Source organism: Pseudophryne corroboree, chromosome 2 (assembly GCF_028390025.1).
Source record: "Pseudophryne corroboree isolate aPseCor3 chromosome 2, aPseCor3.hap2, whole genome shotgun sequence".
Classification (NCBI taxonomy): domain Eukaryota; kingdom Metazoa; phylum Chordata; class Amphibia; order Anura; family Myobatrachidae; genus Pseudophryne; species Pseudophryne corroboree.
In genome coordinates, this window is record NC_086445.1 from 441,780,253 (window position 1) to 441,792,155 (window position 11,903).

General features: G+C 45.6%; 1 protein-coding gene across 9 annotated transcripts in view; it reads right to left on the reverse strand.

Annotated features, from left to right (window-relative positions):
* NF1 (neurofibromin 1) overlaps positions 1-11,903 on the reverse strand; it is a 738,710-nt gene that overhangs the window by 174,377 nt on the left and 552,430 nt on the right. For all 9 annotated transcript variants that reach the window (XM_063953658.1, XM_063953661.1, XM_063953657.1 and 6 more), the window contains 6 exons: positions 6,565-6,705; positions 5,956-6,235; positions 5,272-5,486; positions 4,895-4,956; positions 4,347-4,461; positions 1,168-1,269 (listed from right to left, as the gene is read on the reverse strand). In XM_063953658.1, coding sequence (XP_063809728.1) covers positions 1,168-1,269; positions 4,347-4,461; positions 4,895-4,956; positions 5,272-5,486; positions 5,956-6,235; positions 6,565-6,705 — 915 coding nt within the window. The remainder of the gene's footprint in view (positions 1-1,167; positions 1,270-4,346; positions 4,462-4,894; positions 4,957-5,271; positions 5,487-5,955; positions 6,236-6,564; positions 6,706-11,903) is intronic.

Below are 11,903 nucleotides of genomic sequence, written 5' to 3' on the forward strand. Positions count from 1 at the left end.
GCCCTACGCTTATGGTGTGTACACACGGTGAGATATTTTCTTACGATTTTGACTATATAGTCAAAATCGTAAGAAAAGTTAGTGCAGATCGCAAGGTGAAAGTCACCTTGCGATCCCGATGCGATGCCGATGCGAGGTCGGCATCACAAGCCTAGATAGACTGTATAGGCAAGTCAATTTTGACTATCTCGTAGAAAAGATTGACACTTAGCCAAAATCGCACATAGTCAGTATCGCAAGCACAGTCATTATGTGCTTGCGATGTCGACCTAGCACCTGTCCCATAGTGAGAATCGGGGTTAACCCGAATCTCACCGTGTGTATGCATCTTTACAGTTTAACCTGTTTCGATGTCCCTCATCTGTAAATGTACCCATTCATGCTCATGGGAAATCTACAGGGAAGGGGCATCAACATCCGTTTGGCATAAAGTTTACAGGGTGTGGTAAAGAAAAAAATTTAAGTTATTATCCACAGATCTTTCTTTTTGTAAACAAATGTGAGTAACAAAATGATGAGTGGCCTGACAAGTCCTAAAACATATTGTACATAACACCTGTTAAGGTGGCTGCACATACAGTAGGCTGATTCTGCTATTTGACCCAAGTCTATTGTAGGGAATACAGTAGTGTTTGGCTGGATAACTTCTGACTTTATTGCAGGCTGAAAGATTATCCTCTGCTGGCGAGATATTATATACTAGGCCCAATAATCAGGCAGGTGTTATGCTAACTTACTTACCAGCTGGTTTCCATGGACCACGGAAAATAAAAGGTAAATTGCAAACTTGGCATGCCAATACGTGCACACACTCTGACCCCCGCATTACAAGTATATGAGTACATAAAGCTTGAGCGCTACGGTACCAGATAAACTAATGCACCATAACATTTTGTATTGTTGCCGTAAGTGGTGATACAGACTGTTAAGTACCACAGCAAAGAGAAGGTGAATGATAAATAGTCCTCAAAGTAATTCAGATGCCACCTACAATTACATAATGATTTTTTAATTAAGTTCTTCCTTAATAACTGGTAAAATTGTTATTACCGTTCAGTTTGCTTCAGACTGTTCTTGAAGGTAACACCATCATAATTACCTTGTTATCTGTTTACTGTTGGTGATCACATGACTTTACTATAGCATACATATAAGAGTGATTCTTACCTTATTAAGAAGCGGCTGTAGTTTGGTTAGTGCTATCACAGTGGCTTCTATTAAGACTTGGCTATTGTAATTATCAGGACCTTTTAAGCAGCTTTCCAGTCCCTAAAACGTATGCACATATTTATAGAAAAGAAAATAGAAAATACAAAAGGCAATGTAGGGTTTAGCAGGAGTATCTAAACCATGCTAAGCATAACACTATCATTCAGGAGCCAGATAGTCACACAACATGAGCTTTTAGCAATGCCATAGATACTAGTGATACTGTAGATGTTAATTTTCAGGAGCTGTGGCAACCTGTAGATCACGATTTGTGCAGTCCATAATTAAACTTGTTTCATAAGGCATTTATTTGAAGAATTACAGGTTGAGTATCCCTTATCCAAAATGCTTGGGACCAGAAGTATTTTGGATATCGGATTTTTACGTATTTTGGAATAATTGCATACCATAATGGGATATCATGGCGATGGGACCCAAGTCTAAGCACAGAATGCATTTATGTTTTATATACACCTTATACACACAGCCTGAAGGTCTTTTTAGCCAATATTTTTAATAACTTTGTGCATTAAACAAAGTGTGTGTTTATTCACACAATTCATTTATGTTTCATATACACCTTATACACACAGCCTGAAGGTCATTTAATACAATATTTTTAATAACCTTGTGTACATTGAGTCATCAGAAAACATAATTTTCACTATCTCAGTCTCACTAAAAAAATTCTGTATTTCGGAATATTTGGATATGCGATACTCAACCTGTATAACTAAAATAACCAAACCATTGTCCACTGTTTAGTATGAAATGCCTTTTCTTACAGATGTGTCATCATACATCTAGCCTCAATAAGCCATGCAGCAGGAGATGCCTGGTGTGAGTCAGCCGGCAGCTCCCGGAATGCTCTGCTAATGTTGGGCGTCTTCTGTATAAGGGGTCTCTGCCTGGCGTCTTGTGTATAAGGAGTCTCTGCCTGGCGTCTTGTGTATAAGGGGGCTCTGCCTGGCGTCTTGTGTATAAGGGGGCTCTGCCTGGCGTCTTGTGTATAAGGGGGCTCTGCCTGGCGTCTTGTGTATAAGGGGGTACTGCCTGGCGTACTGTGTGTAAGGGGGCACTGACTGGCGTACTGTGTGTAAGGGGGCACTGACTGGCGTACTGTGTGTAAGGGGGCACTGACTGGCGTACTGTGTGTAAGGGGGCACTGACTGGCGTACTGTGTGTAAGGGGGCACTGACTGGCGTACTGTGTGTAAGGGGGCACTGACTGGCGTACTGTGTGTAAGGGGGCACTGACTGGCGTACTGTGTGTAAGGGGGTACTGCCTGGCGTACTGTGTGTAAGGGGGCACTGACTGGCGTACTGTGTGTAAGGGGGCACTGACTGGCGTACTGTGTGTAAGGGGGCACTGACTGGCGTACTGTGTATAAGGGGGCTCTGCCTGGCGTACTGTGTGTAAGGGGGCTCTGCCTGGCGTACTGTGTGTAAGGGGGCACTGACTGGCGTACTGTGTGTAAGGGGGCACTGACTGGCGTACTGTGTGTAAGGGGGCACTGACTGGCGTACTGTGTGTAAGGGGGCACTGACTGGCGTACTGTGTGTAAGGGGGCACTGACTGGCGTACTGTGTGTAAGGGGGCACTGACTGGCGTACTGTGTGTAAGGGGGCACTGACTGGCGTACTGTGTGTAAGGGGGCACTGACTGGCGTACTGTGTATAAGGGGGTACTGCCTGGCGTACTGTGTGTAAGGGGGCACTGACTGGCGTACTGTAAGGGGGCACTGACTGGCGTACTGTGTGTAAGGGGGCTCTGACTGGCGTACTGTGTGTACGGGGGCACTGACTGGCGTACTGTGTATAAGGGGGCTCTGCCTGGCGTACTGTGTGTAAGGGGGCTCTGCCTGGCGTACTGTGTGTAAGGGGGCACTGACTGGCGTACGGTGTGTAAGGGGGCACTGACTGGCGTACTGTGTGTAAGGGGGCACTGACTGGCGTACTGTGTGTAAGGGGGCACTGACTGGCGTACTGTGTGTAAGGGGGCACTGACTGGCGTACTGTGTGTAAGGGGGTACTGCCTGGCGTACTGTGTGTAAGGGGGCACTGACTGGCGTACTGTAAGGGGGCACTGACTGGCGTACTGTGTGTAAGGGGGCTCTGACTGGCGTACTGTGTGTACGGGGGCACTGACTGGCGTACTGTGTATAAGGGGGCTCTGCCTGGCGTACTGTGTGTAAGGGGGCTCTGCCTGGCGTACTGTGTGTAAGGGGGCACTGACTGGCGTACGGTGTGTAAGGGGGCACTGACTGGCGTACTGTGTGTAAGGGGGCACTGACTGGCGTACTGTGTGTAAGGGGGCACTGACTGGCGTACTGTGTGTAAGGGGGCACTGACTGGCGTACTGTGTGTAAGGGGGCACTGACTGGCGTACTGTGTGTAAGGGGGCACTGACTGGCGTACTGTGTGTAAGGGGGCACTGACTGGCGTACTGTGTGTAAGGGGGCACTGACTGGCGTACTGTGTGTAAGGGGGCTCTGCCTCGCTTAATGTGTATAAGGGGCTCTGCATGGCGTAGTGTGTGTAAGGGGCTTTGTGTGGCATAATGTGTCTAAGGGGTTCTGCCTGGTATGAGGCATCTAATATAGTGTCAGAGGCATTACTGTATGGGGCATAATATGGTGTAAGGGACATCATTTGGATGAGTTTTTTCTTTCCTGTGGTGGCCATGGAATGTATATTGGGGGGAGGGGGGCATTTTTTTTTATGTTCGCACCTGGAGCAAAACGGTCTAAAAACAGCACTGCTTGGAAGATAGTTGCACAAGTGATGCTGTTGGCTTAACATGCAGAAGCCTTTTTTTTCCAGCAGGGCTTTCAGGAGGAGGAGTGGGGCCATTTTAAAATGTATCCATTATATCCATTAATAATAAATACAAAAGTTTCACAATTAGCACTAACAATTTGGAATAGGTTGATCGGTTGATAACCAAAGTCAACAAAAGTGCTAAACTCAGAGACTGCAGATATATTCATGTACATCTACTCTGATAAGCAATTTGCTAACTGTGCTCCAGGTGTATTGTTTAACTACATAATCTGAGTAAAATGTGTTTTTTTAATTGTTTCTTTAAATGGTTAAAGGACTATAAAAGTAAGCAGAAATGGGTCAGAAAATGCATACCTTGCTTAGGATTCGGATGATCTGTTTTATCTGTCCATGAGAAACTCGTTTGCTGATACAGCCAAATACAACAAGTGCTCGTGGCTGAAGTGATGGATTATACTGGAATGCAAACCTGGACAGATAAGAGGCCACTTTAGAATGAGGATGCAAATCACAAAAATGTAAATTTACTTATTTATAGATATCACATTATGGGGTCTACTCAATTGGTGACGGTTTTTCAGACACTCGGAAAAACTGGCACTTTTCGACAAAAATAGGTCGAATTTGCATTCGACCTAATCCATGACAGTGCCGTTTTCCCGACAGTCGGAAAAACCTGCACTTGTCGAAAAACACGTGGATCGGCGGGTTAGCCACGGATCCACGTCTTATGTCGAATTAGCGGCCAATTCCAAAAGGATTTTGACCTGTTTTTGACAATGCTGATTCGACTTCAAAAAAAGTTGGATCAGCATAGTAGAAAACAGGAAAAACCTGTCGGAATTGGATCCGACAGTCATTGAATAGACTCCTATATATGCATTGCTGTACTTAAAACATACTTTTGAGCAAGCTCAGTCCACTGGTCCAACCACTTGCAAGTTGGGATATCTCTCATACAAGCCTAGAAGTAAAAACGCTTGCATTAGCAAAAATATACCATAATATTGCCATGGAAAGAGAATGCTGCTTGTAGACAAACTTAGACAGGGGCATTACTGAGAGATCATATTTAGGATTTCAATAGCCACACAAACAGCTATATTATACATTTGACTGATCAGCTAGTTTTTTTTTTTTTAAATCTAATTCACACAAAAATCTTTTGGTAAAAGCTACTTTTACTAGAGACTCAAGCCCTCATTCCTCTCCTTCACTGCATTTACCCAAAGTTCCATGCCGCACCCATATTTGAAGGAGAAATTATATTAATTTATACCTCCATGATTTCTAAAAGTGCTTCAGTAACGGTTTCCAATGAAGTAAGGGCAAACGTCTCCCTCTCGTAAGAGCCAGGTGAAAAGGAGCGGTCCCGATAACTTGATCGGAATGCTATAACTGCTGCAGACTTCACCTTACTGATTCCAAACAGCAAGTAGAACTTGGGAAGGGAGAACTCCGTCAGGCTTAGCCGCAACACTTGTTTTGTTTCCTCTATGGGCAAAAAAACAAAAAAACAATCAAACTACATGGCTGCAGAAGATATAGGAATGTGACTGAGATAGTTATTGGCAAAAATAAGGTGCTCTGTAAAACTGAATGCAGGATTTCATATCGTGGTTGCTCAAGCTGCAATTCAATTACCTCATGTATCACAGAGCAGATAACAAAACTGGAGATTTTAATATCTTATTCTTAATTATTTTGTACAATAATATTGGATTAAAGCCAGTCTGGCCAACCAGTGGCTCTCCAGCTGATGTGAAGCACCAGTTCCCTAGCATGCCGTGACACAGGTTTTAGCATCCCCTAATAGCAAAACTGTGGCAGGGCATGCTGGGACTTCGTTTTACAACAGCTGGAGAGCCACAGGTTGGCCAGGCCTGAATTGAAGAGTCACAAGAAACCTATAATCTCTCCTACAGATTTAGAAATGATTCTAAAACAGCCACAGAGTACCTACCACTGAAATGCAGCTGGGAGCAGGTGCACAAAGAGTGAATTATATTAATTACAAGTCCATGGGTGGAAGCTCGGAGAGAGAGAGGACCTGTTGCCACCAATAATGTGACAACATGGAAGAGGTAGGGAAGATGGGCAGCCACATCCAAGGAGTTGTTGAAGGACAGCATAAGCATGTATCTGGCAAGTATGGCAATATCATCCCACATGAGGTGCTGCTCCAGCGTTGGGGTGGGAGAAAGGCAGGTCTTGTCTATTATTTTACACATCCTCCCAATCACCTGCAAATGACATGTTTTTGAATGATGAAATCCAGTATGTAATGAGCATGACACTAATATCCTTCCTTACAGTATATATAAAGTACTACACCAAGATTAGTATATAATGTAGCACTGACAAAGCATCGGGGAAAACTATATACTGCAGTATATTTTATATTTAGGTAACAAATCAGTTGAAGTAAATACCATTAGGAAACCTTTAGGAGCAACAGAATAAAAAAAATAAAAAAATAATAAAAAATGTGTAGTGCAAATCCAAGTCTACAGTAGGAAAGCTGAAAACCAAGTGTTTTGGAACTGTACAACTAGATAAAATAAAAGCAAACCTTGCTTGAAACCAGCTTGACATTGCCAGACGCCAAAGCAACTGCTGTATCTGCCATAACCTCAGCCTTAATGGATCCCAGTCCACCTGTTGCACTGGTTTTAATGAAGCTGTCAAGAACAACATCAAGGAGATCCGTGATCTAGTTAAAAAAATAAGTATAAGTTAGCTATAGTATAAAACACTGGTGCAATATTAACCTATAAACTATTATCAGCTGCCATATCCCATCTATATGCTAATAAGGTAGTCACACAATAAACAAACAAGTACTTAATTAGTAAAGCAGTTTGGATCCAGACACTAATGGATACAATATCTCAAAGAGGCTGAACACTTACTGTTCATTTACTCTTGCATAATAAACACTGCTGACCTTATGTGTGGGGTGGGGGCACATACTGTGCCATAAAAACTATTTACGCCTTTGCAGCAATATTTCTTTACATCACGAATTAAAATGTATCTATTTGGGAATTCTTTTCTCTGATCAATACAACATACTTATTAAATTAGATTAATTACAATAAATAACAGACAATGCCATAAGTATTCAACTCTTTCCGTTAAGATAGACACTCAAAACAAATATGAGAAAAGCTTATTAACACGCATTAACCTAGGCTGCATAAAATCCTGCTCATACTTTGCGGGGGAATTCAATTTGCAGCGATCCCTTGCTGCACAAGGTTTCCCTTGCACCTTTATGGGATGTGAGGAAAAATAAGAATTTACTTACCGATAATTCTATTTCTCATAGTCCGTAGTGGATGCTGGGAACTCCGTAAGGACCATGGGGAATAGCGGCTCCGCAGGAGACTGGGCACAAAGTAAAAGCTTTAGGACTAGCTGGTGTGCACTGGCTCCTCCCCCTATGACCCTCCTCCAAGCCTCAGTTAGGATACTGTGCCCGGACGAGCGTACACAATAAGGAAGGATTTTGAATCCCGGGTAAGACTCATACCAGCCACACCAATCACACCGTACAACTTGTGATCTGAACCCAGTTAACAGCATGATAACAGAAGGAGCCTCTGAAAAGATGGCTCACAACAACAATAACCCGATTTTAGTAACAATAACTATGTACAAGTAATGCAGACAATCCGCACTTGGGATGGGCGCCCAGCATCCACTACGGACTATGAGAAATAGAATTATCGGTAAGTAAATTCTTATTTTCTCTGACGTCCTAGTGGTTGCTGGGAACTCCGTAAGGACCACGGGGATTATACCAAAGCTCCCAAACGGGCGGGAGAGTGCGGATGACTCTGCAGCACCGAATGAGAGAACTCCAGGTCCTCCTCAGCCAGGGTATCAAATTTGTAGAATTTAGCAAACGTGTTTGCCCCTGACCAAGTAGCTGCTCGGCAAAGTTGTAAAGCCGAGACCCCTCGGGCAGCCGCCCAAGATGAGCCCACTTTCCGTGTGGAATGGGCTTTTACAGATTTTGGCTGTGGCAAGCCTGCCACAGAATGTGCAAGCTGAATTGTACTACAAATCCAACGAGCAATCGTCTGCTTAGAAGCAGGAGCACCCAGCTTGTTGGGTGCATACAGGATAAACAGCGAATCAGATTTTCTGACTCCAGCCGTCCTGGAAACATATATTTTCAGGGCCCTGACTACGTCCAGCAACTTGGAATCCTCCAAGTCCCTAGTAGCCGCAGGCACCACAATAGGCTGGTTTAAGTGAAATGCTGAAACCACCTTAGGGAGAAATTGAGGACGAGTCCTCAATTCTGCCCTGTCCGTATGAAAAATTAGGTAAGGGCTTTTATAGGATAAAGCCGCCAATTCTGATACACGCCTGGCTGAAGCCAGGGCTAACAGCATTACCACTTTCCATGTGAGATATTTTAAGTCCACAGTGGTGAGTGGTTCAAACCAATGTGATTTTAGGAATCCCAAAACTACATTGAGATCCCAAGGTGCCACTGGAGGCACAAAAGGAGGCTGTATATGCAGTACTCCCTTGACAAACGTCTGAACTTCAGGAACAGAAGCCAGTTCTTTTTGGAAGAATATTGACAGGGCCGAAATTTGAACCTTAATGGACCCTAATTTGAGGCCTATAGACAGTCCTGTTTGCAGGAAATGCAGGAAACGACCCAGTTGAAATTCCTCTGTAGGGGCCATCCTGGCCTCGCACCACGCAACATATTTACGCCAAATACGGTGATAATGTTGTATGGTTACATCCTTCCTGGCTTTGATCAGGGTAGGGATGACTTCATCCGGAATGCCTTTTTCCTTCAGGATCCGGCGTTCAACCGCCATGCCGTCAAACGCAGCCGCGGTAAGTCTTGGAACAGACATGGTCCCTGCTGGAGCAGGTCCTTTCTTAGAGGTAGAGGCCACGGGTCTTCCGTGAGCATCTCTTGAATTTCCGGGTACAAAGTCCTTCTTGGCCAATCCGGAGCCACGAGTATAGTCTTTACTCCTCTCCTTCTTATGATTCTCAGTACTTTTGGTATGAGAGGAAGAGGAGGGAACACATACACTGACTGGTACACCCACGGTGTTACCAGAGCGTCCACAGCTATTGCCTGAGGGTCCCTTGACCTGGCGCAATATCTGTCCAGTTTTTTGTTGAGGCGGGACGCCATCATGTCCACCTTTGGTTTTTCCCAACGGTTCACAATCATGTGGAAGACTTCTGGGTGAAGTCCCCACTCCCCCGGGTGAAGATCGTGTCTGCTGAGGAAGTCTGCTTCCCAGTTGTCCACTCCCGGAATGAACACTGCTGACAGTGCTATCACATGATTCTCCGCCCAGCGAAGAATCCTTGCCACTTCCATCATTGCCCTCCTGCTTCTTGTGCCGCCCTGTCTGTTTACGTGGGCGACTGCCGTGATGTTGTCCGACTGGATCAACACCGGCTGACCCTGAAGCAGAGGTCTTGCCTGACTTAGGGCATTGTAAATGGCCCTTAGTTCCAGGATATTTATGTGAAGTGACGTTTCCATGCTTGACCACAAGCCCTGGAAATTTCTTCCCTGTGTGACTGCTCCCCAGCCTCTCAGGCTGGCATCCGTGGTCACCAGGACCCAATCCTGAATGCCGAATCTGCGGCCCTCTAGGAGATGAGCACTCTGTAACCACCACAGGAGAGACACCCTTGTCCTTGGAGACAGGGTTATCCGCTGATGCATTTGAAGATGCGATCCGGACCATTTGTCCAGCAGATCCCACTGAAAAGTTCTTGCGTGAAATCTGCCGAATGGAATCGCTTCGTAAGAAGCCACCATCTTTCCCAGGACCCTTGTGCATTGATGTACTGACACTTGGCCTGGTCTTAGGAGGTTCCTGACTAGGTCGGATAACTCCTTGGCTTTCTCCTCCGGGAGAAACACCTTTTTCTGTACTGTGTCCAGAATCATCCCTAGGAACAGCAGACGTGTCGTCGGAATCAGCTGCGATTTTGGAATATTTAGAATCCATCCGTGCTGTCGTAGTACTACTTGAGATAGTGCTACTCCGACCTCTAACTGTTCTCTGGACCTTGCCCTTATCAGGAGATCGTCCAAGTAAGGGATAATTAAGACGCCTTTTCTTCGAAGAAGAATCATCATTTCGGCCATTACCTTGGTAAAGACCCGGGGTGCCGTGGACAATCCAAACGGCAGCGTCTGAAACTGATAGTGACAGTTCTGTACCACAAACCTGAGGTACCCTTGGTGAGAAGGGCAAATTGGGACATGGAGGTAAGCATCCTTGATGTCCAGAGACACCATATAGTCCCCTTCTTCCAGGTTCGCTATCACTGCTCTGAGTGACTCCATCTTGAACTTGAACCTTTTTATGTAAGTGTTCAAGGATTTCAGATTTAAAATGGGTCTCACCGAGCCGTCCGGCTTCGGTACCACAAACAGCGTGGAATAATACCCCTTTCCCTGTTGTAGGAGGGGTACCTTGATTATCACCTGCTGGGAATACAGCTTGTGAATGGCTTCCAATACCGCCTCCCTGTCGGGGGGAGACGTTGGTAAAGCAGACTTCAGGAACCGGCGAGGGGGAGACGTCTCGAATTCCAATTTGTACCCCTGATATACTACCTGCAGGATCCAGGGGTCCACTTGCGAGTGAGCCCACTGCGCGCTGAAATTCTTGAGACGGGCCCCCACCGTGCCTGAGTCCGCTTGTAAGGCCCCAGCGTCATGCTGAGGACTTGGCAGAAGCGGGGGAGGGCTTCTGTTCGTGGGAAGAGGCTGTCTGCTGCAGTCTTTTTCCCCTTCCTCTGCCCCGGGGCAGATATGAGTGGCCTTTTGCCCGCTTGCCCTTATGGGGACGAAAGGACTGAGCCTGAAAAGACGGTATCTTTTTCTGCTGCGAGGTGACTTGGGGTAAAAAGGTGGATTTTCCAGCCGTTGCCGTGGCCACCAGGTCCGATAGACCGACCCCAAATAACTCCTCCTCTTTATATGGCAATACTTCCATATGCCGTTTGGAATCCGCATCCCCTGACCACTGTCGCGTCCATAATCCTCTTCTGGCAGAAATGGACATCGCACTTACTCTTGATGCCAGAGTGCAAATATCCCTCTGTGCATCTCGCATATATAGAAATGCATCCTTTAAATGCTCTATAGTCAATAATATATTGTCCCTGTCCAGGGTATCAATATTTTCAGTCAGGGAATCCGACCAAGCCACCCCAGCACTGCACATCCAGGCTGAGGCGATTGCTGGTCGCAGTATAATACCAGTATGTGTGTATATACTTTTAAGGATATTTTCCAGCTTCCTATCAGCTGGTTCCTTGAGGGCGGCCGTATCAGGGGACGGTAACGCCACTTGTTTTGATAAGCGTGTGAGCGCCTTATCTACGCTAGGGGGTGTTTCCCAACGCGCCCTTACCTCTGGCGGGAAAGGGTATAATGCCAATAATTTTTTAGAAATTAGCAGTTTTTTTATCGGGGGAAACCCACGCTTCATCACACACCTCATTTAATTCATCTGATTCAGGAAAAACTACGGGTAGTTTTTTCACACCCCACATAATACCCTTTTTTGTGGTACTTGTAGTATCAGAAATGTTCAAAACCTCCTTCATTGCCGTGATCATGTAACGTGTGGCCCTACTGGAAAATACGTTTGTTTCCTCACCGTCGACACTGGAGTCAGTGTCCGTGTCAGTGTCTGTATCGACCTGAGGTAACGGGCGTTTTATAGCCCCTGACGGTGTTTGAGACGCCTGTACAGGTATTAACTGATTTGCCGGCTGTCTCATGTCGTCAACAGTCTTTTGTAAAGTGCCGACACTATCACGTAATTCTTTCCATAAGACCATCCAGTCAGGTGTCGACTCCCTAGGGGGTGACCTCACTAACACAGGCAA